The following is a 15,659-nucleotide window of genomic DNA, read 5'->3' on the forward strand; positions in this document are numbered from 1 at the left end:
AAGGTAGTCTTTACGGACGAACAATGTCAACTATTCAGGCAGGAGTCTCTGCGGACTGAGATGTTTGCAAACGACCTGGAGAGGATGTTTACAGGATGACAGTAAGACGTGTATGATGCAGGGTTTGGAGGTGGTGGCCACAAGAGGAGGGCCACCTATGATGTCCTAAAGCAGCTGAAAGTAGAAGAATTATTGAACCATGAATAACTTTCATGTTGCTGCTGGAGGTGATCTTACTTAGTTATATGACGACGCGTAGCTTTATCAGAAATAATACAGCGTCATATAACAGATTTCTTAGTATATTGCATATAAAACAATAAAACGAAACCAGTTCCTCACCTTCTCACCTCAAAGTCATCTATAAATACTTCGGTTCATCAGCCTGTCAGTTCAGATGGGGCTCGTGTTTGCGTGTGCACATCGGTAGCGTGGCCGAGCGGTCTAAGGCGCTGGATTAAGGCTCCAGTCTCTTCGGGGGCGTGGGTTCGAATCCCACCGCTGCCAAGAATAATTTTTGGGGTGGCTGCTCAGTGAGTGGAAACAAAAACGTTATCCACTGGTGGGAACGTTCGTGGTTCATGTTGTGACCCCACCAACCTGCGTGGTCTCACACTCGTGATTTGTGCAAGAAAAACGTTTTCAGGACATAGTATAACAGCACCACCTTGTGGTCCAATGACTCAACTGCATGTGGGCACACTTGTCTGCACCTAAACTTCTACAGTCCTTCATTTAATGAAGTTATGCTCTATTAGGCAACGTAGGCAAGACTCCGGGTTCTGTCTGGTGTCTAAATCCAATCGAGAATCTGCAGCAAGATCTGAAATCATTATTCGATTTTTCTAAAGCCCTCATCAAACTAAATATAAAAATGGGACAGCAGAATGCTGGAGAAGATGTGGATCAGAAGAGGCACATCATTCCCATATCTTTTGGGACTGCCCTAACTTAAATAATCACTGGCTGGGAATTCATGAGACTCTGTGTGAGGTTTTTAAGATAAAATTTGATATTAATTTTGTAAATTTGTACTTGGGCCTGGTTGCTGGCTCGGTCCGGGGAGGGGACACAAAGCTCTTACAAGAGCTATTAGCAGCCAGCAAAAAATTAATAACCAGGAAGTGTCAAATCCAACTCCACCAACACTTGATTGGTTTAAGGTGGTTTTTGAAATATTTAAAATGGAAAAGTTGACATTCTTTTTAAAAATTCGAGATCACTTTTCGTTACCTGAATGTAAAACAAAAGGACTAAGAAAAAGTCTTTTTTTTTCCCCGACTAAATAATATCAATGCACTTTATTGTAACAAGTCCTTCTTTCAATAAAATAATAATAATAATAAAAAAATTAGATTATGCTCTACTGTGTTTATGAAGAAGTCACTTAAAGGCGTCATGAGTCCAGATGCAATATCAAAGATGATTTTATTTACATAAATCTCTTTTTTAAAACGAAAGGCAAAATGAACAGCTTCCACCTTTTAAAAAGCTTTCAGAACAATCAAACTAATAATCAAAGTCCTTCATTACTGAAACAAAAAGCACAGCTTTCCAATCAAATTAGACCCAACACTTCCTCATATGTCATATCCTCTTATCGAGCAAGAATTAAATGGATTCCTTGCAGCTTTTTTTTTTTTTTTTTTTTAAAACAGCACAGAGCACAAGTTTGTAGTCAAAGCCTTCAAAACGTTTGGGCTGTGGAAGTCTACACATCATAATACTCGTGGAGTTGTGCTTGAAAGCCAGTTTTAATACAGTTTCACATTAAAGATCTCTGTAGTCGCTGAGGGAGCCGAGTCAGCCGGGGCTTCGTTTTGGACCAGTAGTTTAAATTTTTAGATCAGCAGGTATAAACCTCAGGAAAATAAAAACATTTTCTTATTTTAAACAAATTTTTAACAACATGATCGCACACTGCCTTCAGAGGTTGCACGTCTGGATCTTTTCCAGTTTCTTTCTTCCAGCCTTGCAGCCTGTGGCTGCTAACACAGTTTTAGCCTTTAAAAAAGTGCCGTCCTCGCAGCTCGGACACAACAAGGAATCTGTACCAGTGATTAGAAAGAAAATGTGCATTTAGTGAATGATAAAACCACCAGTGTGGGAACAGAAATTTCATCCAACTCTTTTAAATTTTTCCCTTAAGAAATGCAAAACAACTGGCACCACCTATATTTTTATGACCGTTACTGAACATAGCAATCATTTCACCAAATACATTTTTGGACTCTAGCTCTTCAGATGTGCTTTCCACCACACCTTCACACTCTTATTAACCGCTCCCAGGTCTGAAACAAGCTTTTAACCAACGTCAACACTGATTTCTTAAAAGAATGATGTAGAAAGTAGCGTCAAGGGGAAACGTGTGCACGTGTTTGTTTCATTAAATGTACAATAACGTACACAAATCTAAGCAAGGTCACACAAGAGACCAGTAGTAAGTAATGACAGAGGTATATCAGTGATTACAGTAGGATGTCACCTTTACAAAAAAAGAAAAAAAAAGAGACACCTCTCAGTTTTCTCTGGTCGGTGCAGAGCTGATGGGGAACTGCTTCGCTCTCCTGCTTCATTCACAAATCCTCGGTTTGCATTTAAGGACAAAAACAAAAGCTGAGCGAGTTCACCACAAACCTGAGCTGTGATCAGTCTGCAAGTCGGAGATTTTAACACACAGGAAACTAATCAAACATTTAACGTCACCGAGGTGAAAGATGCTAACTTTGATGGGGATCAATCGTCTATTCAAATAAAAACAGCTGAATCAGTCGTGACTGTTTGTGCTCACAGCTTTTCTAAAAACTCAAATCCAGCAGAATGACTAGAGCTCAAAATCTGTTGAAATCGCTCCTCAGTTGTCGTTAATGAACACTCCAGCATCTTTCCCTGCAGCACACCACGAGGGAACATGAACCAAATTATTAAGACACCATCTTATCACATTACAAGTCGGCACACACACACACACACACACACACACACACACACACCAGGGCTGCATATTAACCATAACTTAAATTTCACCAGGCTCCCCACTTAAGCCCCCCCGTGCACCTCTGATCCACTCAGCATGGTTTGTACTTTCAGACCTTTTACAGTTTCTCTATTTTAACCACGAACCTTTAACTAGTGCAGAGAGAAAACTCCATTTTCAAACGGACAACTTTCACACTAAGAATCATCAGTGTGGATGAGGTCTCTGAAGCAGCACATCAGCTCCAGTAGCCTCACTGTTTTGGACTACTGATCGGTGCTGGTGGTGGATTTGTCCACCAAGGTCAAACCGCCTGTCTATGCAAAGCTCTCCTGTAATGCCGTGAGAGTCCGTGGCACAAACCACCTTCACTAAAACGTCATCATCCACCGCCCACCCTACTAGCCAGATTTGCCTCCCTGTAACTTTTTCCATGACATCAGTCCAACCGTTATCTGAAGGAGGGTTGTGGTAGGAGCCGGCTAAGCAGACATCCTCCTCACCAGAAACACTTTACAATTCTGTTTATAGGTCTGCTGTAATGGGTCCTCGTACCTGGGCGTGTCTGAAAAACCTCTGAAGGGAGGAGTCCAGGAGGCATTCTGACCAGACGCCTGAACCACCTCAGCTGCCTCAGCCTGAGATGAACGAGCAGCGGCTTTACTCTGAGCTTCTTATCTTAAGTGAAGCGCATGCATCTGTATTTAATCTCATTTGTAACTGCAAAAGGTTTTGAGACCCTGTGCCATAACCTGACATGCACCTCCCTAGAAATGCATCAACGCAGCTCACAATGACAGGGACTGGCTGCTCAGCACTGCCATTTCCTCCTATCTGTGACTGCTTCTGCTGCCAACAGAATACATGAATCACACATAAGGCTAAGCCCAGCCAGCCTACCCACTACAAATGTAAGAGAGGCACGTGTATTCTTGACCTTCCTGTTTTGGTCATGGCCACAGGGTGAGGGTTGTAGCATCATGGACTGGTAAATCTAAAAGCCTCCAGCTCAGCTCTCCCCTCCCTTCCTTAAAATGAAATTTAAGTCATGGTTTTGACAAACTGGAGGAAATGCAACAGGCAACCCAGAGTGGTCAGAACAGGAGAGACCAGATCGCAATGAAAAACAAAAAACAGACAATCTGAAAGCTTTCTAGAGGTGCACAAAACAAGGATCCCGAAGGAGGAGCTCAGCTAAATTTCAAACCAGATAAGTTTTTATGCTCATAAGTGACAAAGTCTAAAGAAAGAAAATAATGTGCAGCTTTGTGTCTTTTCTCCATTTGGAACAAAACACTTCTACCACCATCTCCAACAAGGCAGAATCTGCTGCTGCAGATAGTCTCAGGTTTATTTGTATTATAAACGTTCTGATTGGCATCAGGGAATAAACTGTGCAAAGTCAGCTGTGCCCACATAGCAAGATTTCTATCAGGATCTCGATACTCCGGAGATACTGTCGAATAAACAGAGTAGTTGGGAGTTTTTTGGTCTGTCATACAGCTTCAACATGCACACGCACACACACACACACACACACACACACACACACACACAACGAGAGCAGCAGTTACTCTTTCCACGAGCCCTTGTAGAGTAAAACTCAAAAACGTAAAGAAACTAACAAGAAAGACATCCCTGACATTTTTCAAGAGCAAATTAAGATGCTTAAGATGTCTTTTATCATTTCTTAACTTAAATATAATAAAGATAGATGTTTATTTATCTATAGCTCTTCTGTCGTCAGTCCTCTGTGGAGTCTGTGTCATCATTGATATAGTCTTCTTCTATCAGCGCGCTGCCGTTCTGAGTCCCCCACTCGTCTTCGTCATACTCTATGCTGTCATTGTCCTCCAGCAGATCGTGGTCCAGCGCCGCCGCTCCTCCTGCGGCCTGCGCGCCAACTGCCACTCCATTGGCCTGCATCTCTGCAGCCGGCTGTCCTCGCTGGTTATCCCCCGGTGCCGGCGGGCCCGCAGCGGCGGCATCCTGCTGCGGAGCGTAGCCCCCGTTGTTATTGGAAAAGGCGGCTCTGTCTCTACTCTCCTCCTCAACGTAAACTTTCTGGTGGCACATGGGGCACGTGTCCTGGATGTAGAGCCACTTCCTCAGGCACAGTGCATGGAAGTAGTGGTGGCAGGGCGTGAGGCGGGCTGAGGTGGCGAACTCCTGATAACAGATGGCGCACACGTCCTCGATGTTCCTCAGCTGGTCACCGCGCACCTCCGGCAGGGAGTTGATCTTCTTGACGGCAGTGCGGCGGTTGATGAACGTTTTCCAGCCGTTCTTGGCCTGCAGGTAGATGTTAAAGTAAGCGTGCAGGCACATCATGCAGGCGCGGATCTTGCTGCCCGTCTCGAACATCATGGTGTAGGCGCCATTTCCGAACATGATGACGCCGAACAGGAACTCGATGATGTTGCCCGTGGAGCGCACGTAGTAGACGTAGTCATCCAGCTTCTCCCACAGGACATTGGAGAATCCGTCAGCCATGAAGAGGCCGTAGACGGTCAAAGACACAACCACCTGGAGAGCAGGAAGCAGAAACGTGAGCTGAATTTAATCTGCAGAGAGCAAAGCAGACGAGTGAACGGTTTCAGCTCCTGACAGGGAGTGAGCACGCCAACGGGAAGTTTGATAAAATCTCCTTTAAATTCTGCTCTGTGTGTGTTCATGCTTCACTGCATGCTCCAAGTTAATTTGAGAAAGAACAAAAATATCCTGCATGCTGTTGATCGCCTGAACTCACAATTCATGTTTTAGTTGAAGTTTGTACATCGTTACTTAAATTGTTGTTCCTTAAAGTTTACTCCCTGAATAATGAACATTCACAAACGTAAAAATGCAACAGCCACACATCCTCTGTGACACGGAGCTGAAGCTGACCTCTGGTGACAGCTGGAATGTTTTTGGACCCTAAGCTTGAAGTAAACAGTCTAAAAATGTGTCGCCGCTCTCCTTCAGAACAGTTTCGATTCGACACCCACAAACTCGCCATTCCTCAGCGGGTCCCCAGGCTAATTTTAGTCAAGTGAGCATGCCCAGAATATCGAATGTAGGAGCCTGGTTCCATGTTCTTATAGTTACATTTGTCTCTAAGCAGTAGAAACATTTTATATGCAAACTCACAACACTTAAGAATTTACAAACAGTATCTGTGGTTCCTTGTCCACCTCTCTGAATCAGTTTTACTGTTGTTGCTGACAAAGCCTGGCCCTCACCTCGGCTCTCCCCTCGCCTGTCGAGGAGTGAGTTTGGGTTTTTAGAGACGTGCTGCAAAGGAAAAGTGGTGCGTTGGATTTAGCACAAAACATAAAGCGAGAGCATAACTGTGAAAAGGAATCCAGACAAGTAATCATTTAATCCTGATTATTTCTTGTTTTCATAAATGCTGGAAGCCATAAGTGTAATTGAACATAAATACTAATTAACTGTAGGCACAGACTATAAACTCAATAAGCAGAATACTATCAGTCTCCACTCAATCCCACGCTGACAAACAGACAACAGAATCCTTACTGACTCCTTTGTAGGGCTAAATCATGCTCTTATATGCACATCAATCAGGTCATTATTGTTACACATTTGATTATTTAAGTCACAGGTTTGATTACTCTTGATCTCTTGACTAACATAACACACAAAAATCTCAGACTGAAAACGGTGGGAGACGTTGGACGTCATCCATTCCAGTCAAAGATAAATTGTTTGCGCTCACCTTGAGGCAGAGCTCAACACAGAAGGCCGTGACGGCAAAGAGCCAGGTGTTGAGGACGTAGTGATGCCAGAGGGCGTAGCTGAGCACCACGGGGAGTACAAAGAGCGCCAGGGACACCAGCAGGACGGGGAAATGCCGCCGAAAAGAGGAGACATGGGAAGCGCTGAGAGACATGAGGACGGGGTCAGTCATGCCATGAATGAAGTGCAGGATGGCGGTGAGCAGAAGGCACATGTTCCGGCTTAGGCGGACCTGTGGATCAAAACCAAGACTAAGTTACGTGTACGAAGTTATTACGTTATAAACACAGGAATACAGGATTACAAAAGGAACAGTGAACTCTGCTACTGTGTGCAAATGTCATTTATAGTATAAATGATTAAACATGTTTTGGTAGTTTAGAGGGCAACATAACAATTCACACAGAGGTTAAAACAGGGGTGGGAAACTCCAGGCCTCAGGGGCCGGTATCCTGCAGGTTTTAGATGCGTCCTTGATCCGACACAGCTGATTCAAATGGTTAAATGACCTCAACATTAGGGCTGGGCCATATTATACCGTTCACGGTAATACCGGTATAATGTTAGGCAACGATAGGAAAATGAAATATCGCGATAGAATATGAGTAAAACGCGCATGCGCAGTGCCTTTGTTTTCATACGCACATGATTGTTGAGTGAAACAGATGAACCAGAATTGGTTTGTAAAAATGGTGCAACTTCTGTGATGTGGAACTGGTTTGGTGTTTGTCCGTCAGATACACAACAAAGCACATTTTTTTGCAGAACATGCAAGCGGCCATCGTTATTGTCGTATTTGTCGGACTAAGATGCTCTTAAATCTGGGAGTAATCTGGGTCCTAAACTCAGTACACTTCAGGTCAAACAAACACTGCAGCATCACTGAGAGTTAACTGTCTAAATTCTTTCATCTTTAATAAAACGATCAGCATTGCTGCTTTACCAGGTGTAACAATTCAGTTTAACTTCCAGGCATCCATGAAAACAAAATTTATTACATTTAACGGAGTTAGAAGTTAGCAGGAAGCTAGCGGAAGTTAGCTCGCTAGTTTCGCTAGTTACCTAAGCATGATATTGCATGTTCTGACTGAGAGATTTCTGAAAAAATTCAAACGTACAGTTCTGCTATCACTTCCAACATAAATGAAGGCAGGAAACTAAACAGCAGTGACGTTTGTAGGGTTACTGAAGTTGGGCTAGCTGGTATATAATGATGTGCTACGTGATCGCTAGCGACACAGCTATGTTAGCATAACATAAACAGTGAAGCTGGAGGATGAACACTAACACTTTTCCACTTATAAAAGTTAACGTTAAGGTTCCTCATGGTTAGAGACAAATGCAATCGCATGGCAGGATACTGTAAACGGACCAAACTTCAGTCAGGAGAACAACTGAGATAATCCATCCACAATACAAGGCTAGTCATTAATATACTGCAACAACATGGGAATAGAGCCGCTGCCAGAGAATTCAACATCAATGAATCAATGGTACAGAAGTGGAGGAAGCAAGAAGAATGAGTTTAATAAAGTTTGATTTATCTAACTGCTTTGTTTAGCTCAATGTGCCTTATGGTCCAAAAAATACGTACTGCACACTACAGTTTAATGTTGCAAAGCACCTCTTTTTAACTTCAGTGGATATTATATATGGTTATGCTCAGGATATGTCAGCCCATTTCTACTGGAAATGCCTTTTGGTTAAACTTTCAGCAAGGAATTTGCATTTGCACTGTTACATTTTTATAAAGCTTTAATGTACATAAAAACCAGCTTCTTGTTTAAGTGAAAATTAATGGAAGGTTGTCTTTTTGCGCTAGTAATGTTGTGGAGTATTTTGTCTCGCATCAATTATATCGTCGGTTATATCGTTATCGCAAATTTTCAAATGTATATCGTGATAAATATTTTTGGCCATATCGCCCTGCTCTACTCAACATGTCCTGAAGTTCTCCAGAGGCTTGGTAACGAACAAATCATGTGATTCAGGTATGTTGACCCAGGGTGAGATCTAAAACCTGCAGGACACCGGTCCTCGAGGCCTGGTGTTGCCCACCCCCGGGCTAAAACACCAAAAAAAATGAGAGAAAAACAGTTTGCCGGCTGCTTTGACGGTGTAAATTGGAAGCACGAATCCGAGACGTACCAGACGTTCCTCAGGTTCCAGGCTGCTGAGGCCAGTCTGAAGAGCCAGGATGAAAAACAGGACAGGAGCCACAAAGCCCAACCGCTTGTCCTCCTCCTCAGTCGAACCTGAAGGTTCAAATTAAGAAAGTGCTCAACTCCAGGAGCATCCAAACAATTACGTGAAGGGCAAATCAGGAAGGCTTTTACACCTGCTACCACTCCAACTAACAATCTCAGTCATACCTATGAAAGCCAGGATGCTGAGACCCAGGTAATGTGCAACAGAGGAGATAACAGCACTCATCCCCAGCACAGTGAGCGTGGAGTCGCAGCCGGAGATGATCAGGTTACTCGTGAGATCCCAGAACACATCCCAGCTCAGCAGGTAACCCTGAAAACGGTGCAGTCACACAGGTACATGCGTCACCTTTACTCATAATCCCGTTAAGCTTCAGTTCAGACTCTGCAGTCTTTTTAGGTGAGACTTTATTATTAACAGCAACACAGAACATGAAGAAGCAGCTTCAGTAGAAATGAGGTTGTTAAAGAATTATGACCTTGTTATTAGGGGTGCAACGATACTCGTATCGATATTGAACCGTTCGATACAGTGCTTTCGGTTCGGTATGTATATGCATCGAACAATACAAAATTTTCAATTTATTTTATCAACTTTTCTTCTGACGATGCTGTCTGTGTCAGTGGATCTGCGCTCGACAGTGCAGCCTAGGTGGAATAGTCGAACGCAGATTCACTGAGCGCAGGGCAAGCTAGTAGGGCTGGGCGATATGGCCTAAAATTCATATCGCGATATAATTTGATGCATGTGCGGTAACGATATATATCACGATATATTCTTTTCTTCTGTATAACGTATTTTCCACACTATAAGGCACACTTAAAATCCTTTAATTTTCTCAAAAATCGAGAGTGCGCCTTATGTATGAATTCTGGTTGTGCTTACTGACCTCGAACAGTAAGCACTGTTCTGTTAAAAAATCTGTTAAAAAATGTTTTAGTACAACTTTGGTAAGCCGCACTGCTTGATGGATTGTCAGAGCATTACGGCTGCCGTAGTCAGGAGCTTTGCGGGGTAATCTGGGTCCAAAACTCCGTCTCTTCAGCTCCCAAAGTCAAACGAATACTGAGAGTTAAAAACTGTCTAAATTCTTTCATCTTTAATCATCAGCTTTGTTGCTTTACCAGGTGTAACAATTAAGTTTAACATCCATGCATCCATGAAAACAAAATTTATTACATTTAACGGAGTTAGAAGTTAACAGGAAGTTAGCTCGTTAGCTCGCTAGATTCCACCTAAACATGTTGTGCTACGTGATTGCTAGCGAAACAGCTATGTTAGCATAACATTAGCACAGTGAAGCTGGAGGATGAACGCCAACTTTTTTCCACTCATTAAAAGTTAACTTCAGGGATTCTGGTGGTCAGGGACAAATGCAATCGCATAGCAGGATGCTATACACGGGCCAAACATCAGTCAGGGGAACAACTGAGATTATTCATCCACAATACAAGGTTAGTTATTAATATACTGCAACAACATGGGAACAGAGCAGCTGTGATAGAATACAGCATCAATGAATCAATGGTACAGAAGTGGAGGAAGCGCAGTTTTTGGCTTTCCCCTTATTTGAAAAGTGCTTCAACCTTTTGCTATGACTGTCGCCCGGAATAATTTGCAGATGATAATCGTTTTAGCCGCTGCGATGCTTTCGACCAAAACAGGCGCAGCTTGATGACATCATCAACATGCGCTATCGCGATAGAGCGATATAGTGAAAATCTCTATTGTTGGCCAAATTTATATCGTTTCTATCGTAAATCGTTTATATCGCCCACCCGTACAAGCAAAATAGAAGTTAAGCTCTCCTTGCAACATGGCAAATTGAACCTCCCCCACCCTCATTCAGATCTGGCCTTTGGAACTATTTTGATTTTCATGTGAAGCATGACTTTGAAGGTAAGCGCGTCATGGACAAAAGTAAAACAGTATGGATGTGCCACGCAATGCTCAGTTACATGGGGGGGAACTAGTGTGTTAGCGCAGTTAGCTCGTGAACGTGTTGACGTCGTCCAGCCCCACGCACGGGGCAATCCGCAGTAGCTCGTTAACAGAGATTTGCCGTGTTGTGGCGTTAACGTCTTTTCAGATTAACGCTGACAGCACGAGTGGGAACACAACGAATATGACTGCACATTTACTCCGACATCATCCTAGTGCAAAGACAAGTGGAAGCAGAAAAAAAAAAAGAACAAGCACGCATGCTACAAACTTTACCCGAGTCATTTAGACAGCCGTTAGCACATGATTCTCCTTATGATATGTTTAATATGCTGCTGAGAATATAGCCCAGAAGAAGCGTATAGTAGAGCTTTTATTTTGGAAAGAGCCATTTTTCTGTAATAAACTCTATTTTCCAAAGATGAGTGATTTCTCCATCAGATAGATTAATTTTTTTATTACTTTGTTGTTTCAGCAACATTAAATTTAAAAACTGTACTTTTGAGTTAAAATATATATTTATAATTTTAATAAATGACAAATTAAAAAAGGCATGAACATTGTTTTTGTATCAAAAAAAATATTGAACCGTGACACCAACGTATCGAACCGAACCGTGAATTTTGTGTATCGTTGCACCCCTACTTGTTATGTAGTGTGCATCATTTTTAACTGCTCTTCAGACATCAGACACTGTTTATAAATTATTAAAAGAATATTTCACATTGAAATTCGTGCATTAATATATCTGTAAAACACTGCAAAGAGCTAATGTGCCAGCTGGACTTTACTTGGCTACAGAACACAGTAAACCTGTAGAGGTCACCTACATACATTTTAGGCTTTCAGAGATATTTTTAAACACACAGGAACTAATTTTTAGATATAATTATTTATATATAACTAATTTTTAGATATAATTACAGAAATCCAACAGGGGCGCCTGGGGCTGCAAAAGGAAAACTTCTTTCCCCAAACAAATATATGACTTTTGTAAACGTTATGATATGTCAAAGACTCTGAATAAGGTCATTAACCAAATATCAATTCACTGTGGCTAACATCTTGTTAGCTTACCTTGCTTATGAAGTGACCATCATATAGCAAACATGTCCTAGAAGTGAAGTTTTTTTTATCTAAAAGCATTTACCTGTGCATCAGAGCTCCCATCTGCAGCTCCACCTGTGGCATCTCCGCTCTCTCTCCCCACCGCCTGCACCACGTAAACCAGTATCAGTGCCTGGGCTGTTACCCGGGTCAGCCAGAACACTCGAAGCACATCAGGGAACCTGATCCTCTTCCACGTGTCTTCCAGCAGCAGCTGGAGTCCGTAGATCCTGTACATGTGCCGTACGAGCAGGTAGACGTACCGGCATGAATAGTAGAACCATTTGAGCCTCGTGGCGAGGCAAACGGCTGTGCTGAGAGCCAGCACCAGGCCCGAGAACATTGCCACCAGATGCCTGACATCTGCAGGAAGTTCAATCATCAGCCCCCACAGAGGAATCATGATGTCCAGGACCACCAGCGCAGCAAACACCGACTGGAGGTTAAGCAAGAACACATAGCCAATCCCAAAGACGAGCTGGACGGCGGCCATGCCCAGCCACAGCGTCGGCCCGTTTCTAGGCAGCAACCTGAAGCCCAACGCTGCTTTGTAGTAGGCGTTGTAGAAGTCCATGTGGGAGGTGGCGTAGTAGTTTATGAGGACTGCTGCCATGCCAAGGAGGACAGCAAAGAATAGAGTGTAGAACTTAAACAAGGCTTTCTGAGAAAGCAGCAGCACCACAGTGGAGATGAGGACACCTGGAACACACCGGAGAAGCAGTCAGAAAGACAGGAAAGGCAAATATTTCTCACTGCAAACTGAACAAATGTCAGCTAACTGTAGCTTCCAAGTTTGTCTGATTATAGTGAGTATTTAGATCAATCTTTGTGAGAAAACAACAGATGCTGCACATTAAAGAATTTTGGAGCAAAATAATCAGCATAGAGTTGAGTAATCCTGATAAGTCAAAGGATGAACAAGCAACATACATAATATAACATAAATAGAAAAACAAATAAGAACAAAAACAAACAAAGAAATGCCTTTCACAGTCCACGTAATGCTACGTGTGCATTTGATAACACTATGATAAACTGATCGTACATACTGTAGAGGACCTCAACCAACCTGAGCCTTACTGCTTTAATATAAAGTTGTTCAAACATCTGGCACTATGGAGTCTCTGTTCCTGTACTAAACATAAAGAAACACGGGTACAGAAGCAAACCCAACAGCTAATCTCACTTCCTGTCCATCCAAACCCAGAGCTCTTGGCTAACACTTTCAGATGGCCCGAGCTGCTCAAAGGTCTGCAAACTGGAAAACTGAGGTACATAACCTGTTTGTTGACTCAACACAGAGAAGCTTTACTCTGTCACAGTGATGAAAACGAGGAGCTGTTATGAATTACGGGGTGTAGAGGAAACTCAAAGTTAGTCAGGCTACAGACTTATTCTATCAATAAATAAAAAGTGAAACAGATTTTTGTTAGTAGTAGCTCTGGTTATTACACAGCACTAGTCCAGAATGTAATTCCCCTGTCCGAAAATATGACAAGTGCCAAGACATACAAATGATGTGCATAAAGTGGGACACCAGGTCAACACACGTCGATATAAAGTCACAGGTACAGAGTTCAGACCAGAGAGCAGCTCTCTGGGTACAGTTAGAGGAGAAGAAGCGAGCTTTGTCAGGAAGAAGGACCTGAATATGACCCATCTGGGTCCAAGGTGCCTCTGAGGCCATCCGTGACACCACAAATCACACTTGTGACAACACACCTTGACGTTAGCCAGCTAGCTAGCTTGCGAGCTGATGGCGCCAAAGCAGAGTAAATTAGGGTCGAGGTGAAGCAGTTAAGCAGCGTGTCAGATGGATCTGCCCTGTGTAAATGTTATTGCTGGTCGCTTAATCGGCTTTAGCCTATCTGACAGGTGACACAGCTCCACACAGCCGACTAATGTCACGGCTAACGCGGCTAGCTCGTTGCTGTTGAGGGAAACTTAAGCGCTCCTTCATGTTAAAAATACTTACCCATGACTCTGACAAACACCTTCCCCATCGCCCCGGCCCAGCCCGAGCCAGGGTCGTAGTAAGAGTTAAAAATGGCGTCGATAATAAAAATACATGGAACTCGCAGAGCCACATCCAGCACCACCAAGGCCTGCTGGCCTATCCGGGCTTGGGTGGACGCCATACGGCTTTAGCGGAGGGCTTTTTACAGTCCTGTTGGGACCCAGCTATCCATGTAACGCTGAAATACGTGACGAGTCACCCGGCAGCCGTCCTTCGTCTTCAGTTTCGCTTTGCCCAACGTTTACTTGGCAGCTGGAAGCCTGCATCTGTCCGCCATGTTCGTCCACCTCAACCTCCTGTTGCTTCTCCGGGTTACAGCCGGCAGCCGGTAAACTTCACGCCCCCATCAGACCCGGCGCTGTCCGCTGTCACAAAACCAGTGAAGGCATCTCTAAATGTCAGTTTGTCAGTGCTGTGAAAGTGCCACTTGACTTCTTTTTAAAAAAAAAAAAACCAAAGAAGTTGCTAGGCTGTTACGACGTATCGCGTCAGTGGGCGTGGCAGCTGACGTAACATTTCTACAAACTATAAAATTACACAGCGTCATTTTTTTCTGTGTCCTGTTTGCTACATGTTTTAATGTAGACGTTATTTTGCTTTCAGAGGATGGTTTGCTAGTACAGACATCCATAAATAAAATATAACACAGACTTAATATAATAGACCATTATAGAAGTATATTAAATATATTTCAGTTTACTATATTTAGATTTCAGATTAGTTTTTATACCTTATTGAGATATTTGTTGTGTCTTATCGTATTTGATTTATTGAGCTAAAAACAAACACATTTCAAAGACTTTGGGATTTCCGAACATCTCGAGGATCCACAAAAGTTGTGGGAAAATATTCTATGGACGGAGAAAACTGAAGACAAAAGTTAAAAACTTGAACTTTTTGAAAGGTACAAATACAAATACTGTTACATCTGGCATTAAACTAAGGCAGCTTTTCATAAAAAGAAGGTCATATAAACAGTCAAACACGGTGGCGGTAATGTGATGGTCGGGGGCTGCTTTGCTGCTTCTGGACCTGGATGACTCCCGTAACTGATAGAATCATAAATTCTGTTGTCTTCCAGAAAGTCTTTCAAGCTCAAGAGCGCTCAAGTTATGCAGCAGCACAATGATAGTGACACACCAGCAAGTCCACCCCTGCATGGCTTAAAAACACAAACCTCTGAGAATGCTTTTGATGGACTTCAGCATGACTCTAAAACAAGCTGACTGAATTAAAATCATTTTGCAAAGAACATTTGGCCAAAGACTCATGGCCAGGTACTGAAAACGGCTGATTTTAGCTCTTGTTGCAAATGTTGGCACAGCCAGTTTATTAGGTTTTGTATAACTTTTTATATTAATAAATTAACATTTGAAAACTGCATTTGCTTGGGTTACTTTTGTATAATATTAAAACTTGTTTGATGATCTGAAGCAAAAGCACTGTAGGGGTACTTGAACAATCACAAACATCAAAGCTTTTTGTGTGGTTTGAATAAACTCATTAACATTTATGTTTTTCTAAACACAACAACTGATGTGTTCCTTATGAAAAAAATATGTTTATTGTGCATTAACAGAGGACTGTAAACACAAATAATATAACAGTATAAGTGGTTTGTCCTGAGGCGCACAAACAGATTCATAAAAGAATATTAATGACACATCGGTG

The 15,659-nt window shown here is 42.7% G+C and overlaps 1 protein-coding gene and 1 non-coding gene across 2 annotated transcripts; one reads left to right on the forward strand and one right to left on the reverse strand.

The window, feature by feature from the left end:
- The first annotated feature begins 425 nt into the window (after nucleotides 1-425).
- On the forward strand, nucleotides 426-507 carry trnal-aag (transfer RNA leucine (anticodon AAG)). Its single transcript has one exon. It is a non-coding gene; the product is annotated as a tRNA-Leu (tRNA).
- Nucleotides 508-1,403: 896 nt separating this feature from the next.
- On the reverse strand, nucleotides 1,404-15,652 carry LOC146548404 (E3 ubiquitin-protein ligase RNF139-like). Its single transcript, XM_085261551.1, has 6 exons — nucleotides 13,947-15,652; nucleotides 12,015-12,670; nucleotides 9,088-9,235; nucleotides 8,864-8,970; nucleotides 6,696-6,947; nucleotides 1,404-5,503 (listed from the first exon to the last, which is right to left on the reverse strand). The coding sequence occupies exons 1-6, from the start codon at nucleotides 14,107-14,109 to the stop codon at nucleotides 4,721-4,723; spliced, it is 2,109 nt and encodes a 702-aa protein (XP_085117677.1). The 5' UTR covers nucleotides 14,110-15,652; the 3' UTR covers nucleotides 1,404-4,720.
- Nucleotides 15,653-15,659: the final 7 nt, after the last annotated feature.

Source organism: Mchenga conophoros, linkage group LG22 (assembly GCF_057382185.1).
Source record: "Mchenga conophoros isolate Kocher_MC1m ecotype Shallow Benthic linkage group LG22, M_conophoros_male_GT1.1, whole genome shotgun sequence".
Taxonomy (NCBI): Eukaryota; Metazoa; Chordata; class Actinopteri; order Cichliformes; family Cichlidae; genus Mchenga; species Mchenga conophoros.